The following is a 21,642-nucleotide window of genomic DNA, read 5'->3' on the forward strand; positions in this document are numbered from 1 at the left end:
AATAGAAATATAACAAGACTACCTTGTCTACTGCATTTAAGAAAAGAAGGTTTGAAAGGAAAAAAAAAAAAAAAAAAAAAAAAAGAACAAATGGTAAGGGCCAGTGAGATGGCTCAGCTGGTTAAAAAGGCACTTGTTGCACAAGACTGGCAATCTGAGTTCGAATCTCAGATCCCACAGTGAAAGGACAGACCTGATTCCCAAGGGTTGTCCTCTGACCACCAATACAACACAACACACACACACACACACACACACACACACACACACACCACAACAGGTGGGGGAGAAGAGAGAGAGAGGAGACTATGATAAAAATTGATGGTGACTTAAAAGGAACCTATTAAGGACAAGATAGATCAGTTTTGCCTTCATGGAGTTAGCAGTGTAATTTGTAGTCAGAATGGCATAAAGCAGATAAGCCAAAGTCTACACAGTGCTCCCTTTTTGGGTGAACCCCTGTACCAGGTGGTCATAAAATAAGACAGTAACAGGATAGCATCAATCGCAACCATTTGTGGAACATTTACTATGTACTAGGCACCATGATAAGTGGTTTGAAGACATCATGGCATTTAGTCCCAATAGCCCAGTGAAACAGTATGCCTGCTGTGCCAGGCTGAGGGAGAAAGGGGAAATCAGTACAGGCTTCCCTGAGAAGGTTCCACAGAAGGAGGTGAAAAGTCCAGACAGCTGGAATTGAAGCCCACAGCGTGCTGAGGTCGGATGGGGATTGGGGACGATCGTTTCCTGAACTAGGCAGGTTTGGGTCAGAGCGGAAGGGTATGCTGGGAGATGAAGGCAGTAGGATCCAGACTTCAAAATCATCCTGGGCTGCATAGGAAATTTAAAGTCAATCTAAGGTACTTGAAATACTGTCTCTAAATAGCAAGAGAAAATCCAAGTAATGTTGCCAATGAAGCTGCAGATACAAGAATTTATAACAGGAAACTGACTCTAACTGAAATCAAAGTTTCGCTTTGTGAAAGACACCACTAAGAAAACAAAAAGACAAACTCAGACCAGAAGACAGTGTTTACCTGATGAAACACTGGTTCCCAAAAAATACAACACTTGAGATTAACAGCAAGAAGACAGGGAGTCCAATTAAAACTTGTCAAGAGGTCTAACCAGATACCTCAAATAAAGGAAATATGCAAAGAAGGCCATAAAACGTGCAGATCATGCCGTAAGGGACCTGCACATTCCCACAGTGAGCTACTCCTACATGCCTATGATAATGGCTGAAGGCTAAAACACTGATAACACCAAAGGCTGGCAGGGAGATGAGAGACAGCAGGGACTGTCACCCATTGGAAACAAGAACAGAAAATGACCCAGATACACTGGAAGAGAGTCAGATCCCAGACACCAAAACCTGTACCTAAATGCTATGACAGCTTTGTTCATAATTGCCAACTATTAGCAACAATCCTCATATAAGTGTGTGGATATACAGTGAAATATTAGTGGGTCCAATGGAATATGTCGAAAGGAAATGATATCAAAACATGAACATAAACAGAGATACATAGAATGCCTATTAGCAAGTGAAACCAGCCCCTCTGGAGTTGTGCTGCATGATTCCAATGCTATGACATCCCAGAAAAGACAACACTTTAGAATCAATGAACAGATCAGTGGTTGCCAGAGGTTCTGAGAGTGGGAAGGGAGGAAATGAATGGAGGACAAAGTGGAATTTAGGGCAGTGAACTATTCTGTACCCCATCATACACTTGTCAAACCCCATGGAACCACAAGACATTAAAGGCAAACTCCAGGAATGCATGAAATGTTAGCTCCTCTGTTATAACAATACCACAATAAAGCAAACAATGATTTTCTGTAAGTCTAAAACTCCAAAAACTACCAGACTTTATTCACGAGCCAAAGAAGAAAAAGAGAAATCCTACAGCAGGGAAGACTGGGGGCTGGGCGGCTGGAGACCCAGAGAACAGAAAGGTCCTGGGCAAAGTCTCAGAGGCTGAAGGACACTATGCCAAGAGGCTGCAAAGGGGTCTTGCAGAATGGACCCAAGAGTTTCAAAAGAGTGTGGAGTCCAACTGGAGAGATGCTTCTCAAAACTTTATTAGAAGCACCTGGGGAGCTTCTAAACTCTCCCAAAGCTGCACCCCTAAACTAATTAAATCAGATTTCTGGGTACGGCATTCAGTGTTTGATCAGTATCAAAGCTCCCTCCATGATCCTAATGTGCAGACAAATTTTGGAACCACCTACTAATGTGTTCATGTCCTGAACACATTGAACACTGAACCTTCCATGTGTTCAGTCCCCTGAGGTAACAATACTGACAAAGTGAACCCAGATAAATAAAATGGTGGCTACACCTGAGATGCAGATGTAATGGTTAACTGAGAATACTACTTATGTATTGATGTAGCAAACACAGTCATTGCAAACAAGACTGTAAACTACTGCCTTACCTATCCGGAGTTCCCCATTGCTTTTTCGGTCTAGAAAGATCTTCAATTCTCTTTCTAGAAAAAAAACTAACAAATACCAGCTAATTAATTCAGAGCATTCTTAGAAATATTTTTACAACAGATGACCCCTTGTCAAAAAGATTCTATCTGGGGAGGGGTAAGGGGGACAGTGAATATTTGGGGTGACTTAGACTGCTGGGGGGGGCGAAGAGATGACTCAATGGAGTGGCTAAGAGTATGTCTTGCTCTTGCTGAGTGCCTGGGTTCAGTTACCAGCATTTAGGTTGTGTGGTTCACAACTGCCTATAACTTCAGTTTTAGGGAATCCAGCTCCAGAGAACCTGAGCCTCCAAGGGTACCTACAACGTGAGTTCTAACTGATCTTAATAATAAAATCCCACAGCCAGATATCAGGGCAAATGCTGAAAGATCAGAGAGAGAAAAGCCACAGCCTTCTCAACTTCCCAGCCAAAAAGAGAGCAAGTGACTGTCTCCTCCAGCCTTACATCCCTCTCTCAGCCCAGCCATATCACTTCCTGTCTGTCTGTACAGACCTCCAGACCTCTATGGTTAACTAGTGGCTGGCTCTGCCCTCTGATCTTAAGGCATGCTCTATTTGTTAGAATATAAACAAGATACCACTACAGGTACCTGTACTCACACGCACATGCCAATACATACACTTAATGATAAAAACAGACCAAACTTCAGTTCCTTTGTATCATCCTCACCCTAGTCACCGATGCACTGGTCTCCATGTCCCATCTCTACACATGGCCTCCGCCCACCTGTTCCCCACACTGTACACAATGAGCTTTCTAATCCATGCATAGAACTAGACTCTTTTCTGGACATGACTTCACTGTTGCACTCATGATCTCACGGTAGCTATGGTGACTTGACATGCACAACCAGACCATAAAATAAACAGTGCAACTGTACCCCAGATACCAGCATTGCTTTCAGGAAAAGCCTCAGGGACACGGGGTTGAAACACAACCTGCCCACCTAAGAGGTTATTACTCAAACACCTTGGGGAATCTGGGATTTACTCTTTTTAAATGAAGCCCACTATCCTTGTACTAATTTTTATTGAGATATAATATTTTTACATCTTTATGTGGTAGTTACAGTGAATCGGTAGTATGTAATGTAGCAGGTTAGTGGGCATTTCTACTTATTTTTTGTGTGTTGAGAGCTTTGTTCTTCTAATCCTTTTGAAATATACAGGTTTTTCTAAACCAATAATTATCCTACTGTGAATTTCTCTGTTCTGTGTTTTGGGGTCTCTTTAAATTTTTTGCATGTACTTACTCCTCTATTCATTGTGTGAGCATGAACACAGGCACGGAGAAGTATGTGACCCACAATATGTGTGTGGAGGTCAGAGGATAGCTTTAAGGTGTGATTTCTTTCCTTCCAACAAGTGGATCCCCGTGCTTGAGCCCAGGAGGCTGGCTGTGGTAGCAAGTGCCTGTACCCACTGAGCCATCTTGCCGACCTGCTCTGGTGTCTCTTGTTACCAATGAACTTAGTTCATCCATTTAGTAACTTTTTTATTTGTTTGAGTTTTTTGAGACAAGGTCTTTCTATGTAGCCAAGACTGGCCTCTAACTCAAAGCAATCCTCCTGTTTTATCTCTTAAGAGGTGGTATTACAGGTGTAAGTTCCACAATGCCTGGCTTTATCAAATGCATGGTTATTCCATACTTTCTATAAATTAGGAGTATCCTTGGATTAGGTTACTCACTGGTGCTGAAAACAGACTTGAGCCAGGGCACAAAGGCAATAAATGAAACAATATAAGCATATAATATGCTAGTAGGCAGCCAGGAGGTGGTGGCACATGTCTTTAATCCCAGCACTCGGGAGGTAGAGGCAGGCAGATATCCATGAGTTCAAGGCCAGCCTGGTCTACCCAGCTAGTTCCAGGACAGTCTTCAAAACTACACAGAAAAACCCTGTCTTGAAAAAAAAAAGTTAGTTGGCATGAAATGGAATAAAAAAAAAAAAGTGACCAGCAAGATTGCTCAGAGTAAAATAGCTTGCAGGCAAGCCTGATGACATGAGTTCAATCCCTGGGACCCATGTGTAGGAAAGAAAGAACCAGTTCTGACAGGTTGCCCTTTGATCTCCATACACACACACCATGGCATGCATGTCCTCACCCACAGGTAAATAAAAGTGATAAACTAGTTTTTAAGTAAATGAAGGGAATAGGCGTCTGATGAGGAGTTTGAGCCTTCAGTAGGTTGGTCAGAGCCAATGCTGCTAAGTTGCATCTGAACAATGGATAATTGTGCACATTTTTTCAGACTGATCATCATTCCATTTCAGAGGAAACAATAATTTCAACAGTCCTGAAAGCAAATAGGAAGCCAGAATAAAAATAATTAGAAGAGATGAATTGATCCATCCCAAAATGCTATGTGCCCGGAATACTCAGTACATGTACCTTTTTCCTTTCTCACTGGCAACCTTGTATTCAGTAAGTGCTGACTGAACAGGTATTTAATTGTTTAAAATATAGACTTAGTTAAGCATTCTACAAGCAAAAGCATGGGGCTATCAATAAATCCAGTGATGATACACTTTAAATTTGCTGTCACTCAAGAAAGTTGCTAGATCAAATACAGGTTACAGGGCAGCAAGAAGGATGTGACTTCCTTCCACTTACACCACTCAGGGCCCTTCTCGCCTACATCCCATGTTCTAGATTCCCGTAGTTGTCCCCATTATTACAATTAACTCATCTGCATTCTCGGTCTCTCAAGCCCTGGTCAAAGCAGGAGGCAGCATCTGTTTTCATGCTCATATGCACACCCTTTTTCACCAAAGGCACTTGTTTATGTCATTAGCTACTATATCTTACTTAGACGCAAGGATTGATATATATTCACCTAGAGCTTCATGCAGTCTATGACATGAGATTGTCAGTGCAGACTCCTAAGACCTGGAAAGTGTAGGTCTACTATGAAATGCACCAAACACGAGTATCCCGGGCACCTTTTGCTGTGTCTTTCTTCTTCCCTCCTTATTGTTGGGTCATTTTTAAATTTTATGCGTATGAGTGTTTTCCCTGCTTGTATGTCTGTACACATGGGCATGTAGTAACTGCAGAAGCAGAAAAAGGTGCTGGATTCCTTGGAACAGGAGTTACAGTTACTGTAAGCTGCCCTGTGGGTGTTGGAATCAAACTTGGATCCTGTGGAAGAGCAGCCAGTCCTCTTAAGCATTGAGCCATCTCTCCAGCCCCTTTCTTACTTATGCCTGTGCTATTTCTTTATTTTGGTGGTGGTTTGGTTTTAAACAAATCTCAACTATCAAGCTACACCCCCAGCTCTCCTTTCTTCCCATAGAAATGCTGATTCTAAAAAGGCCTATCACAAAGGGAAAGCATGGAGACTCCTTAGATGCCCCAGGACAGGCTTTCTCTCAAATTCTCCTGAAGAATCGCCTCTAGCTTTGCTGGTCACCATTTCAGGTGTGAGAATGGTATTATCCTTGGTCTTACCATTTCCTTACATAGTCACAGGAAACAGGATATGCTAAAAGAAAATAAAAGCAAAAATTAGATTTGACAGGAATTAAAGATACCAGGATAACATCACAAATCAAAAGAGGTCATAAAAAAGTAACTATTGGGGAATAATATTGAAGTTAAATATATCATGCCATGTACTAAAACACACACACACAAATCAAGAGCTTCAAGTTTTTTAAAGCTGGACTGGAAAGAAAATAGAACATTTAATCACCAGGTTTTAATCTCCTAGGATTAAAATTGGCCAAAAAGATGAAAATATTTAGAACTTAAACTTCTGTGTATCCAAAAGGACATTTTTGTAAAGAAAAATTATTTTCTGTAAAGAAAAACAAAATCATATTTGCAGGAAAACGAAGTGAAACTAGAATTGTATTTCATAAAACAAGCCACAAAATCAGAATGACAAAGATCACCTTTTCTCTCATACTAAAATTTAAGTTTTATAGATGTCTATAGGACATGCCACAAAACTAGAAAGGGGAACATGGCGGGGGTGGGAAGTCTAAGGAAGGATAAAGAAGGTGATAGTCTATATGTAACCTGAAAGTGAATTTGGGGAGAAAGGAGAATGGGGAAGAGGAAGGTCAACAAAAATAATGTATGAAAATGCAATAATGAAGCCTACTGTTTTGTATGTTAACTTCAAAAACTTTTAGCTGTGTAAAAAGTTTAAATCTATAGAAGAAACAAAACGGTCAGTAAGTATCAGACAGCAAATAGGATAAACACTTAATAGTGTTAATATTTGAAGAATACCAAAGTACAACAGGAAAAATACTAAAATATGTGCCAAGAATAAAATAAGCTAAGAATATGAGTTAAATTCAAATACGAAAATCCATGAAACTCCAAAAACACTTAAAAATCAACTTTATTATTTTCTTATCAAACTTACAATCAAAACAGTGCAAATAAAAACTGAGATTCCTTTAAGCTATTAAATTAGCAACTTTTTTTTTTTAACAGAGGATAAGGTGCTAGAGGGTGAATGGCAAGTACATCCCATGCATAGCTGACAAATGTTTAAGTTCATGCACCATAGAGAGTAAGTTGGGACTGTGAGTTAGCAATGTTGGTACATAGAAACCCAATTTCGTTTCTAGAAATGTACCCTAAGGAAATTGTTTCAAATTCAGGCAAAGACATATACATAAAAATGTTCAGTGTGGTGTCTTTGACAGGTAGAAATTGGTAAATCTGAGATATCAGTACCATACCAGGAGATATGATTATGCAAATGAAAATGCATGCACAGAAATTCATGTTTCTGGTAGAAAAATGCAGTTGATTATAAGGTCACTGTGTCCAGAGACCTGTCAAAATAGGCATCATAATGACAGACTGCTCCAGACAGAATCTCTTTGTGGGAGTTTTTAACCACAATCTGAAGGCTCTGGAAGAGTGCATTCCGCACTCAGGGGTGTGTTCTGGAAAGGAGAACGGGCCGAGCTGGCACCAGCGAGACAGCTCAAACAACAGCTTTGTTGCTTTATCTGCTACATGATCTTTGACAGTCAGATTAAGCTCTGTGAGATTCAGTTTGACAATAGATCTGTGTGAAGATCAAAGATAGATAGATAGATAGATAGATAGATAGATGATAACTCACTCGTGTGTGTGCATTTAAGGCACCTTGTATATATGAATGGTAGTTGGAATTATGACTTACAACTTCAGTGTACCCATGGTTTTATTAGTTCACTGTTAAAAATAAAAATCCAGTCAGCTGCAGACTTGGCTCCTATGAGAGAACACAGAGGAGGCAGAAGTGGAGGTGGCCACCTGATGGAAAAAAGGATTGGCCTCAGCCATTTCTAGTTGTTCTTTTAAAGGCTGAACTCGTTCTGATCCATGGAAAGGGGGAGAGTAGCTTATGACTCTGTTGGGCTGTCATCTACAAAGTCAAAGCTTTATTCTATGGGCTTTTCCTATACTACTAACGTGGGTTTTCAGCCTCACATCCACGGGGTCAGTGTCACTATAATGCTGAGCCAGTCCTAATGGACCATCTGTAGGTACAGGTAACAGGAACAAGTAACAAAACTATTACTCTTTCATGCTATGTCTCCCAACGAGCACCATTTTTCATGAAAGACACTCTGAGGTTACTTCATCACTGGCAGGATGGAGTAGCTTGCCAGCATCAGGTAATGTCCCACTTAAAACAATGCTATGTCATTCCTAAAGTGCTCTTGGGTCAGACTCATCTGGAATTTTAAAATTCCAGGGCTCAGTCCACATCCCAGATTACATAAATCCCAGTCTCTGGAGGTAGGACACATCCGTCACTATTTTTAAAAGAGGTATATATACATCTGGATCTTCTTACAATTTGTTTAATGGCTTAGAGTAATGGCTCGAGAGTCAGACTGCCTAAAGCCAAATCCTGACTAAACTCTGACCTTGGGCATGTATACTCCTGCTCTCTGTATCTTGCTGGTGTGGTGTATGAAATGGGTCCACAAAGTATTTGAAAGTTAAATAAGGCTGTGGGCATTAAATACTGTACAGTGCCCAAATATTAAGTATCTAGCAATGGAAGCCATTATTTATTCCCGAAATGTCTCAATCAAGATGCTGTTTAAATTTCTAAGGATAAAAAGGTTAAGAATGCAAGATAAACAGAATTGTGAAAATGCCCTTATTTTTATCTATTTCCATCAGTTTACAAGCTTAAGCCTTCCACTCATTTGAGGTTAAGCATACGGATACACGCAGGAACATGCTACAAAGAGGCACATCTGTTTTAAGATGAACAGTTACTTCAGGGAGGGAGCAAAATACTAGTGAAGGAGGAAGTAAAATAAAACGAAACAAGAGATTATATAGTAAAGCCCAGCACAGTATCATCTGGAACATTTGGCCACGGCCAGTACACTCCTTAGCTTTTCTTAACACAGAAATCCTATCTATTTCTGATTTCATTTTTGGTGGTTTCCAGTCAACTGAAGCTTAGAAATATTAAATAGAAACTTCTAGAAGTCAATAATTTATACGTTTTAAACAACTTTCCTTATAACATGTTACCATTGTTTAATAAGACTCTTGTTTTCTCTTATAAAATCTAATTTATAAGTTAAGCTTTATCGCAGGTATTCATACATTAAAAAAACATACTGTACATGAGCTGAGTATAATGGGTAGTTTCAGTCATTTGGAGAATGCCTTAGAAAGTCTTCCCAGTGGACAGGAGGGAGACTACTGCATTAAAATGGGGTGTCTTTTGGAGGGTAGCAAGAGCTTCATCACTCTTATTTCTTTGTTTTAGTCTCTCATAGACAGATTTTTCATAATATATTTTATTAGTCTTGAGAATTATGAACATGCATACAGTGTATTTCTACCATACTCATCCCACTCCCCGCCCTAACTCCTCGTGGATGCCCACCCACCCCATCTCCTAGATATCGGAGTTCAAACATCGGGAGCATGTTCAAGGGTTGTACCGGTTTGCGGACAGCGCTGTGCAGGTCTGGGTGAACAATGCCCTGGTCCTCCACGTTTTCCTCTGGTGCACACAGGAGAGGCTCTGTGACCTTGGGCACGCTGGCGTTCCCCCTTTCTGAGATGCGCTGGCACAGTTTGGGAACGCCCCTCCCGTGGAGAAGGCTGGCACTGCTGAGCATCCGAGGTGCGTGGCGGTGGGCGTCCAGGAGCGGTGGGCAATGGAGCTTTGCGATCTCTGGTGGCAGCGCGAGGTGGTGGCGCTCGTCCTGTAGGGGACGCCCGCAGCGGCTTCATGGGCGGAGGTGGGAAAAGGCCCCGGGGCGGGGGGAGCCGGGTAGTGGCTGGAGCACGGCAGGACTTGTTTGGGCGGTGCCCTGTGCGGGACGCTGCGTCAAATATTGACATCGTAAAATTTGTCCTATGAGATCTTTAAAGGCGTCGAGCAAGGCACAGATTAAGGTAGTGGTAACCGTGGAAAGGTGAACAGAATTTCTTCTTGTTTCTTCTTCAAAGTTTACTTTTTAGAAAGGTTTATTTTTCTTTAAATTACGTAAATGGGACAAGAGAGAGGCCAGAAGTGGTTGTGGGATGCCCTGGATCAAGTCACAGCTTGAAAGCGGGCTGGCCTGGGTGCTGGGCCCTGAGATCTCAACTCCTGCTCTCTGAAAGAGCAGCAAGTGCTCTTAATCCCTGAGCCATTATCGCTCCTGCTCCCAGAGGTTACTCTTGATTCGTTGATGAAATGAAATCAAACTCAGAACACTGAGGAACTTCCCAGCAAGGTACGACCGAAATGAAATCAAACTCAGAACACTGAGGAACTTCCCAGCAAGGTACGACCAGGATGTATTTGTAAAACAGGTTTCCTTGCATAGAAGTCCTGGTAAGGCCCTATCTATTAATCAGCTTCTTCTAAATGACTTTTGTGCCAATAAACACCGTCCAAGGAAAATGGAAAAGCTTGAATAAATACAAGAACGGGATTACAGAGTACCCCCCTACCAAAATCATCATTTAAAAATGGGAGAAGAAATTTAAAACAGCTTTAGAAAATTACTCAAACTCACAGAGATCCACCTGCCTCTTGCCTCCAGAGTGCTGGGATTAGAATGTGCCATAAGGCTTGGGTTTAAATTTATTTTCAAAACATCAACATAGAGCAAAACAAAACATGTAAGATTGTAGAGTGAGGAAAAGAGAATTCATTTGTCACACGAATGACTTCCAATGGTTTGTGGCATAATTTCCAGTGGCAGCCTCAAGAGCAGAGTCACAAGTACCCCATCTTACTCAGCAACACAATGGGATGTAGACAATGAAAAAGACTGGTAGCTAAAACCATTAGGGAAAGTGTTCCTGAGCAGCTAATAGAGTGGTCATGGCTAGCTCTCCTTATCGAGCCTAGATACCCCACTAATGGAAGAGTTGGACATCCAATGTGACACCTGAAGTGTGAGTCCCAAGGAAGCACACAGTGCCAAAAGGAATTTGTTCTGCATGAAACAGTCCTCTTAGTCTGTTAAGTGCTGTGTGCACGAAACACGGCAGCCAGCAGAACAAGTTAAGATTCTACCAAATATGTAAAGAAATCTACAAGGTGGGCTATTTCATCCAGTATTTTTAATGAAGAAATGAGGTTTCAGAAAGACAGAGCAGTGTTAGTAATGGTCCCCCTAAGGTGTGACCCCATATGTGTCCTAATTGGAACAATTAAAGGATAAAAATACTCTTTTGGGGGGGTTATTTTTCGAGACAGGGTTTCTCTGTGGCTTTTGAAGCTGTCCTGGAACTAGCTCTTGTAGATCAGGGTGGCCTCAAACTCACAGAGATTTGCCAGAGATCCACCTGCCTCTGCCTCTGCATCCCGAATGCTGGGATTAAAAGTGTGTGCCACCATTGCCCATCTTAGGATAAAAATACTCTTTAAAAATTTGTTTAAGATATATATATATATATATATATATATATATATATATATATATATAGTCTAGCCTAGAACTGCCTAGGTAGGGCAGGCTAGACCTGAACTTGCTGAACTTGCAATCCGTCTGCCTCTGCCTCTTGAGTGATGCAATTGTAGGTAGGCATGCATGACTTTTTAAAATAAAAGCTTTTTTTTTTTTTTTGAGAAAATTAGGAAGCTTGACTATTGATTGTGGATATTAGCATTAGAAAAATTACTGAATTTTGATTGGCATAATAATGGCATAGTTATTGTTAAGTTTTAAATCCTAAGCAATTTATGAGTAAAATGACATGGAGTCCATAATTGTCTTTAAAAAAATTTGTCCTGAAGGATGCCCACAATATTTTGAGGACAGAAAGAGAGGGAGGGAGGAACAGAAGATGGGAAGGAAGGAGGGAGGGAGGAAGAGGAAGAGAGAGAGAGGATCTGATTGTGATGAAGTGGAATGTCCATGACACTCATCTGGACTCTGTAGTCTGTTACAGCTATGTGCATTTTATTTCTCTTGTCCTGTAAACTGCTGTGTCCATGTCAGAGGAGCTGCAGTCAACAATGGTGCTTATGGGTAACAAAGCTACTCTGGATACATCCTGGAGAGGCAAAGCCCCAGGAGGATTGTCTCCAGCGTGCCCCTTGCTTCTGCTGTACTCCTTTGGTTTTCTGCTGCCATGTTCCTGCTGTATTTGGCATGGTGTGATTACCATATGAAAGGATCCCACTGTATCTTGTACAGTGTGGTTGGTTCTTGGGAAAATCCCACTCATCACTGGGCAATTTACTTTCAGATCACGATGAAGATAATTCGTATAAGAGCAATGATGATTAGTTAGAACTATGATTTAAATGGACTTTCTGAATTAGCCTAAAAGATACCAATGGTTAAGACAGTAAAGATGATTAGGGAAATGGTTTAGGTTATTCTGCCAGTTGCTCCAATAAGAGACACAAAAAGACAAATATAGGCTAAAAGTCACCTTCCCCTTTGTTAGATATGACATTTAAAGAGGATGGAAAACAAAAACAAGGAGGTTTCATGCATTATAGACCCGTGAATTTTGCTTGTGAAAGAACAGGCTGACAATTAAAGAAAACAATTATGTCCCTACACCCAAGGTTAGGTCTGAGTCCTTGGTCATGTAGCTTACAGAATTAATCACCAGTATGCACACAAAGCTGTAAAAGGAAATTAAATGACCCTATTGTGTGGAAAGAAAAATAGATGGTTAGCTGACCACTTGCATGAAGTTTTGTAGGAATCTGCTACACTGAAACTGCAAACAGCTTCCTGTCAGAACAAAAGGAGCTGGCTAAAATCTACTTAGATTTCATGAAGCTTTGTTAATCAATTATAGAAGAATTGTCTCTTTGGGGTTAAGATGTTATGATGGGAAAATTAATACAAAGAAAAATGTTTAACTACTTGTGAGCTTCTAAGGAAAACATGTAACTTGTGATCTTAATGTGATTTCTTCTTATGAAAAGATTTACATTTGCTTTTGGAAAACGTAACTTGTGGCTATGAGGTAATCTTTTCTTGCTTAGAAATCTTTGTATTAGTGGGTATAAAGGGGATACGGAAAGATAGGAGGAAGGAAAGGGGGAGATGTAGGGGGAAAACATCAGGAAAGAAACAGAAGGGAGCCATCAGGGAAGAAGTAAAAGGATAACTTCAGAAAAGATCTAGAAGGAGAACAACTGGGAAAAAAGAAGACAAAGAAAGAAAGAAGGAAGGAAACATCAGGAAGAACAGAACAGAAAAAGCAAAGAACATCCAGAAGAGAGGAAAATAAAATGAATTAAGCTTTGGCCCTCAGGAAAAGAGTCCCCTCTGCATTCATGCAGCTCTGCGGACACACCTCCTTACCAGTTTCTCCAACACTGCTGAAAACCGGCCTTCCAGCAGCAGTAAATGTCTTAGAGAATACCCTGCTCAACTTGATATTCCTTATACCACACAATGTGCACAGTCAAGAAGTCTTACTTCTGTAAACAAGTACTAGGCATGATTCACCATTGCTAACCACAACATTGAACATTTACAGTGACCAAACATCATGCCAAGCTCTTTCTGTTCATTCTCATCATTGCCCTTAGGTCACTCCTAGCACTATAACAGGACTTCCCCCATGCAGTGAGGAAGACAATAGGGTAATGATGAAGAGAAGACTATGGGGTCTTATCACCCAGTTCAGTATTTACTATCACTGTGTGCACGACTTCTAGTTAGTCATTTGACTCCTCTGTGTCCCAATTAGCTCATCAGTAAAATAGGGATACAGCTAGTGCTTACACTACAGCTAGGGATACAACAAAGTGCTCTCAAATATTTAGAACACTCAATGGACATATGTTATTTGAGCTCAGTAGCTAGCTACCAAGTGAACCTAGAGGATTTCACAAGTGTCCATATAGAAGACTCCTTCATCCACCTGCTGAAGTATAGAAAACACCAACAGTCTAAAGTCTCTGTCCTATCCTCAGGTAGCTTAACATAATAGACAAAACGATGGACAAGAATCAAATCAATAGCTCATAGTATTCAGTATTCAGAACACAGTATTCAGAAGACATTGCCTACTTTAGGGAGAATAATTTGGGAAGCACTTTTTAGAGGAATTGATACTTGAACTGGGGGATGGAAGAGAGAGGATAAGAAGGTACCACATGTCCACTGACATAGAAGAAGATGAATTTGAAGACAGTATTATAGGAGAGGAAGTGGTGGGTGTGAGAGCCCTGAGGAGGAACTAGCTCAGAGGCACAGCAACGTTGTGGACCAGGGTGGCTGAACACAGCAAGGAGGAAGGACAGTGGTTGGGTCAGATGACCTCCAACCCTGGAGGGATTCTGCTTCTGCTCTGTGGGATCTGGCCAAGAGCAGCTGAAGGGTCTGGAGCAAGATGGCTGAACACATGTTTCTCCCAGAGGCCATCAGAACATTCTAGCTCTCTCACTCCATTTCCAGTGTTTCAATTTTACACCATAGTGCCGAACCCCACTGCTTCTAGCACAGCTGCCAGACAACCAACATACAGGCTGACAGCTCAGGGCTTTGAGGCATTGGACAAGGCCGCCACCTTCTGGAGGGATGCTCCCAAGCACACACACACTTGGGACCCAGTCATGCTCAGATGATGAGCCCTTCTGATGAGGATAAAATATCAACACAGAAGAAATCTCCTTCTGCCCCTGCTTGCCTCCTGAGAAGTCCATGCCTGAGTACCAGTGAGATAAAGTTGACCTGTGAGAACAAGATAAGGAAGAACTCTACCAAGAAGAGTGCTAAGTGCTGGGACTAGAGGGGATTACTAACTGTATTAAGAAAAGCTAGTGCGTGTGCTTGCGGTGGCAGAATTAAACTGCACTGGACTTTACTATTTATTCTCTTGTTTTGTTTTCCTTCCTCCTCCACTAGTGTTCACCTCCCTCCCTGAATTAATTGTTCTTCCTAAAACAGATGCACTTCTTTGTAGCATATTCCTGTGTGTATTCATATAAGCAACCTCAAACGAGTGGAAGGCATAAGCACATGAATCGATGGGAATAGAAATAAGCACGCGTTCACAATTAGCCTCAGCAGTCAACTAGACACACACCGAGTCACCTGGGAAGAGGAACCACACTATAACAATGGACTCCATCAGACAGGCCTTTGGGTGTGCTTGCCGCACATCTTCTTAATTGCTAATTGCACTCCCCAGCAATCTTCTGAGAGTTCTAGAGCCACATTTGGCACTAAATGGCCTCTGTATGGGTCCCCTGGAAGAGCAGTCAGCATTCTTAACCTCTGAGCCCTGACACTTGGGTTTTCTAATACCTGTTGTCACTGGGGTAACAACAGGCCTTCAGGGCATGCGAATGAAAACAGGAAGACTAATCCAGAAGCCAAAGTAGAAATCCAGGTGAGGAATAACCATAGCCAAGTGGGTGTTAGCAGGTGACATGAATGATTTCAGGGACAGTTAGATCAAACTTGTTGGTTGAATTGGGTTTGAGAATGAGAAAAAAGGAACCTAGGGCCTGGTGATGGCACACACCTTTAATCCCAGCACTTGGGAAGCAGAGACAGGTGGATCTCTGTGAGTTCGAGGCCAGTCTGGTCTACAAAGCTATACAGAGAAACCCTGCCTCGAAAAACAAAGAAATCTAGGAAGAATGGATTGTTTTAGTGTGAGTAACTGGATGTTATTTTCTTTCATATAAAAGACAGAAGGAAGAACAGGAATGGATACATTACAGAGCTGGCAAGATGGCTCACCTACCACCTGAAGCAAGCCTGATGACCTGAGTTTGTTTCAAGGAACCCACATAAAGGTGGAAGGGGACATAGGGATGCCACTCATCAGGAGAGAGCCTGTCTACTATGCTTGAAGACTGCTGGGATTAAGCTATGCATGGCTCTAAGTTACTCTGCACTATGTAAAAACAATGGCTTTCAGGCTGTATGTTGCTCAGGTAACTATTTTACAAGCAGAATTTGGTTCCATGTTGAGTGCAGAGGCAAAAGCAAATGGCTCTGTATCTCACTGTACACCCAGACACCACCTGTCCAGCACGACCGTGAGGTACAGAGTAATAAGTGGTTCTTAAAGTAGAAAGGCAGCTGCCTGTAAACTTTCCAAAGTAGACTGGGAACGCATGAACAGGGTGCGGTAAACCATGTCAGAGCCAGGCGGAGATGGTGCATGCCATTAATCCCAGCACTTGGGAGGCAGAGGCATGCTTATCTCAGTGAGTTCAAGGCCAACCTGGTCTACAAAGTGAGTTCCATAACAGCCAGGACTGTTATACAGAGAAACCCTGTCTCAGAGAACAAAAAACAAACAAAAAAGAAGTTTAAGGTCACCCTCTGTTGCATAAGGAGTTTAAAGCCAGCTTGAACTACATGAAAATTTATCTTAAAGAAAACAAAAAACAAAAAACCAACTAAGCATGTCAGAAAAAAAAAAAAAAAAACAAACCAGGTTTGAGAACTTATCAGACACACCAGACAATTATGTAAAATCTGTTCTACATCCCTCATGGGTATTATTAACTCTGAATCTTTTTACATCACTCAGGACACAAATGGACCCATTGGATTTCATGACACAGAAGTCAATAGTTTCTTTCACCAACAAAAATTACTAAGTTTGGCCTTCATGTGAGTGTGATACACAGAACTAAACACAGAGACATATTAGAGTTGGATATGTGTTTTAAAGAAAATTATCAGGTCAAAGACCTATTTTTGGTATGGGGAGGGGGAACAAATACTTGAATTGAGAGTCTCCTAGCAGAAGAAGTGAGTGATTCTGAGGTAGGAGAGGGTGCCCATGTGTCTTGAGAGCAAAGAATGATGAGGAGAATGGAAGTGCTAAAGTTAGGGACATGCCAGGTCAAGTTCAAGATTAGGACAGTGAATTGGAGCTGTACCTCCATTGAGAGAGAGAGAGAGAGAGAGTGCCTCTCTATCCTACACAAAACTGTGGGTTCGATCCCTGCCCAGCATAAGCCATGCACAGTGGTCCATGCATGTAATGCCAAGCACTGTAGAAGTGAAGGCATGAGGATTCGAAGTTTAAAGTAGCTCTCTGCTTTATGAGTTTGAAGCCAGTTTGGACTACATGAAAATTTATCTTAAAAACAAAGCTCAGGTTAATGATAATGATCAAGTGAGGCTTTGTTAGCCCTTTAGATTACATGCCACATACGATGGGGACTACCTCTGGGGTGGTTGAGAGTTGAAAATATGCTTGAAATATATATTATATATATTCTAGAAGACTCTCCTGACTCCGATGTGAACAATGAATTGGAGAGGGTAGGGCTAAGAGCCAAGGCAGGTGGCCACCTGGAGGCTATTGTGCTGAACAAGACAAGAGATTAAAAAAAAAAAAAAAAAAAAAAAAAAAGCATACAATGATAATTTTGATGCTAAGAATATCACTCAAAGTTAGGATTTGTTAATGGTTTAAAAGATGTCAAGGTGGATAGTCAAGCAGTAAGGCTTGGTAATTGAGTTCTGGGGAGAAGTAACAGCTTTAAATAATTTGAGAAGCTACTGGCAATTAAGCCACAGAACTGATGACATCATCCAGAGAATAAAGGGAGTTCTAGAAGCATCTGAGAGGACTAAGATATCAGTAGCTTCAACCTAAAGGCTGGGAAAAGAAGGCTCCAAGCAAAGGAAATGTCAGGAAGAATCTACAAGGTAAGACAACAGAGTTACTAGTATTCCAGGAAACAAGAAAGATCCATAAGACAGAAGGAAATGTGTTCAATGAAGGGTTTGCCATTGCTGTGGGCAGGACAGAGATCATTGTGACCTCAACAAAAGTGCTTCAGCTAAGGTGACAGAACGAACTCTTAATTTAACTAGTTCTCAAGAGGAGAGAAAAGGAGGACACTGAAATCATCGACTTTTAGACAACTATTTTGAAGATTTTTTTTTTTTGTCCTCTTTAAGGCAAGCAGAAAAATTAGTGGTGCCTGGAAGGCAAGAGGCATGGGGCTAGGGAAGACTTGTGATCATTTTCAGGTGGAGTAATCATGTAATGTTTCTGTATCACTGGGAAAAGTCCAAGACCACATGGTGCAGCAGAGAGGGTAGATGGGGGCTGGTGAGATGGTCCAGCATGTAAAGTGACTGTTGCATAAGCCTGATAACCAAATCCAAATTCAATTCCCAGAACTCACAGAAAAGTAGACCCTATAAAGTTGTCCTTTGAGTCAACTCTAGCACCATGGCACACATGCACACCCACATGTAAGCATCATTAGCATACACACATACTAATTTTTTTAAATGTTAAAGTTAGACGAGATCCAACAGATAGAAGGCAGAATGGCCATTAATAGATGTCAAAGACAGTAACTGGAGAGAGGGGTTATTTATAGGTGCTGCATTGTGGTAGACTTCAGAGTGCATATGAGTGTTGTGTGAGTGTACACATGTGTGCTCAAGGAGGGCAGATCAGGATAGCTGGGTGTCCTGTTTTACCATTCTCCACCTTATTCCTCTGAGAGGGGGAGCCTTTGTCTGTTTCCTCCTCCTGCTCCCTGTGCTGGGTGGGGTTTACAAGAAGTTACAGCCACACTCATGACAGAGTGCTGAGATCTGAACTCAGGTCCCCATGTTCACATAACAAACCCTCTTACCCACTCTCCAATCTCAGTTGTATGCTTTTTTGCTTAGGTGATGTTGAAGGCGATATAGGGAAATAAGGGAATGGACAATGATTTCTGAAGCATTTAGAAATGTAGTTTGATACTGCTAAGCAGAATGGGGAGGCCACTTAAAGTTCAAAGGTCATGAATTTAGAGACCAATCCCCATAGTTGTCTACCTTCCTCTTGTAACATCTGTCTACCACCAGAGAGAATTGGGTAAGCATGACAGCATATACCTGTAATCCCAGTACTAAGAGGATTCAAAAGGATCCTAGTCAAGGCCAGCCTGGGACTTTCAGAGAGCAAGCACATCATTAAAATATGGCATAGTGGCAACAGTGGGTCACAGAAGATAAGGTAAGAAGAGAAAGAACATGAAGGTGTGGTGGCATATTGTCAAAGTTCCATCGAATCAGTGGGCTAAAGGTGCTTTCTGAGGTGAATTTTGGTAAAAAGGAGGCACAGAGTTGAGTTCAAAATATTGGGCTTAGCTGGAAAGCGTACTTAAAAAAAATGATTCCAAAATGGCACAGCAATTGAGGGGAGCTAGGGGGAGGGAGAGTCCCAGATGGGGTGAAAGCCAAAATCTTCCCAATGAGGCTATCAGAATGAGAAGTTCAGTGGCTCACAACTAGAGATGCTGAGACACCCCCCCCCACACACACACACAGGACCAGGATGGGGTACACTAGAGAAGGTTTTGTTTTTTTGTTTTTTTTTTTTTGTTTTTTTTGTTTGTTTTTTGCTTGTTTGTTTATTTGTTTGAGGCAGGGTTTCCTTGTGTAGTCTTAGCGGTCCTGGAACTTGCTCTTTAGACCAGGCTGGCCTTGAACTGAGAGATCTGCCTATCTTTGCCTCCTGAGGGCTGTGATTGAAGGTGTGCACTGACATTGCCTGGCACACTGGAGCAGTTCTAATGGAGAAGAGACCTACGGAAGTAAAGGATGCTGGGCGGTGGTGGTGCATGCCTTTAATCACAGCACTCAGAGTCTGTTGGCTCATGGGAGTGATTCATTAGAAAAGGAGAAATGGATGTTGTAGAGGAGTGGAGACAGATGAAAGGAGAGTTCTTCAGAGGACAAGTGCAATCTGAGGCATGTGAGGAGAAGGTGGCTTTCATCAACACAAGCACAATTCTCTCCTGGAAGCTGAGAAAAGGCAGACAGAGTAACCAGTCTTGGGAGGCCAATAACCCGGTGCTAAGAAAGTAAGTGAGTTTGTGATCAATAGTTCTATTCTTGATAAAATAGGAGGTAATGTCTCCCATTGGGTGAAGTATGAAAGTGTGTAAGTTGAAGGAGAAGAAGGAATGCATTTAGTCACATCAGAGCCTGAGGAAACCAACTTACCCAGTGAATACAAGTCTGCCAGAAAATACCCAGCTCCAATTAAAATTTGTAGTAATGAGATTGAAATAAAACCAATCAGTACAATAATGCAATTTTGTATAGAAAGAGTCAACTACGAGGGGTATATAGACTGCTGGCATTTAGCTGGGTTGGAGATATGTCAGGAGAATAGTGGCTGGCCAGAGCTAGGGAGGTGGTAGGATATGTATGTGGTAAAAGGGTGACATGGGATCACAGGCCCAATGCAAACAGTCTCCAAGGAGAGCTTGGAAGTGAGTTTAAGTGGTAAAAAGCAAGTGTGTTTCCGTTAAAGTTCCACCAACCAGCCTTGCTACCTTGTAAGTTAGAGGAGGACTGACCGGATGATGAACTCCTTCAGTTCTTGTATGTCCCCTGAATGTTTGTTTCATTTCCCCTGGGCCCAAGCCCCAAAAGCTAGCAAAACATCCTCCCTTCGAGGATCTGTCGTTGCAGAGTAAGACAAATTATATAACAACAAAATCAACTGCAAATAATGACTAATCGAGGTGCAGCCTAGCAGGATAGACTGGTGTGCTGAATTGAAGGATTTGGAAGGGCTTTCGGTGCTAGGGTGCTTGCCTAGTGAGGCACCAGGTTCAATCCTGAAAATGATGAGGTGGTTTCTGTCACTATTAGAGTGTCAATTTCCCATTGAAGTTCCTTGTAAAGAGCTGGCTGCAAAGCAGCAGGTAGACAAAAGAGTCAAGTTCCTTTCTTGGATTTCTGAGTTCTGGGTGGATAGAATTCAGCAGGGTGGGGGCGAAACCTACCGCTCAATGAAGCCATCTGGAGGTGCGGTATGTATCTGGCCATCAAAGATGGGGAGGTCGTAATCACCGCGTTGGGAAGCAAATCGGCTCTTTCATCTGCGTGTACCTGAAGTGACTGGAGTGGCTCACCGCCCTTGCGGGCGTGGAATGGCTCACTGCCCTTGCGGGACTGGGGGGAATCGTTGCCCTTGTGGGGCTGGAGGGAATCGCTGGTCTTGCGGGACTGGGGAGGATCGCTGGTCTTGCGGGACTGGGGAGGATCGCTGGAGCTGCGGGATTGGAGAGGATAGCTGGTGCTGCGGGACTGGGGAGGATCGCTGCTCTTTCGAGATTGGAGGGATTCACTGCCCTTGCGGGACTTGGAGGATGTGGAGGCCTCATGGGATTTGTGAGTCTTAGAGTGTTTACTGGACTCAGCGAACACTTCATACTCATTGTCCTCTTCTTGTCTTTCTTCCTCCTCATCCCCTTTGACCTCTTCACTCCCAAGCTCGTTCTTCACCTCCAGGAGCCTGAGCACAAGGGGTTTCGGGTGGAGTTCAGAGTTTGTGTGTGTTTCTGTCGTGTCTTGCCCACCAGTCACCCCAGACAACACGGGTGAACCCAAGAAGTCTCCTTCCTCCATTCCAGTTAGAAGCTCCGGGAACCCAGGGTGTGAACTCTCCGCCTGCCGCCCAAGCGCAGTTCGCTGCGTGCACAGATTGGGGCCGCCCGCGCCCCGCCCCGGACAGACTCAGCTCCACCCACGAGCCGTCTAGCCCCGCCCCGCCCATCATCTCAGTGCCTACGCTGTACGGTTGCTATGGAGACGCATTGCTCTCCTAGGGTGGGGCTCTGTTAGGCGCAGCACAGAAGACAGAGCACCTGGAGAGAGGGTGTCTTCCCCTGCTTCCGGTGTGAAGGGAGAAGACTTAAAACAACTCACTGAACCTGCCTGCTTCTTGACT

The 21,642-nt window shown here is 42.5% G+C and overlaps 1 protein-coding gene across 1 annotated transcript in view; it reads right to left on the reverse strand.

The window, feature by feature from the left end:
- Thegl (theg spermatid protein like) overlaps positions 1-21,404 on the reverse strand; it is a 37,328-nt gene extending 15,924 nt beyond the window's left edge. The window contains 3 exon segments of the mRNA XM_051198415.1: positions 2,445-2,510; positions 5,959-5,992; positions 20,696-21,404. Of these exon segments, the coding sequence (XP_051054372.1) occupies positions 2,445-2,510; positions 5,959-5,992; positions 20,696-21,320 (725 nt within the window). The 5' untranslated portion in view covers positions 21,321-21,404.
- Between the last annotated feature and the right edge of the window lie 238 nt (positions 21,405-21,642).

The sequence above is a fragment of the Phodopus roborovskii genome, unplaced genomic scaffold (genome assembly GCF_943737965.1).
Source record: "Phodopus roborovskii unplaced genomic scaffold, PHOROB, whole genome shotgun sequence".
Taxonomy (NCBI): domain Eukaryota; kingdom Metazoa; phylum Chordata; class Mammalia; order Rodentia; family Cricetidae; genus Phodopus; species Phodopus roborovskii.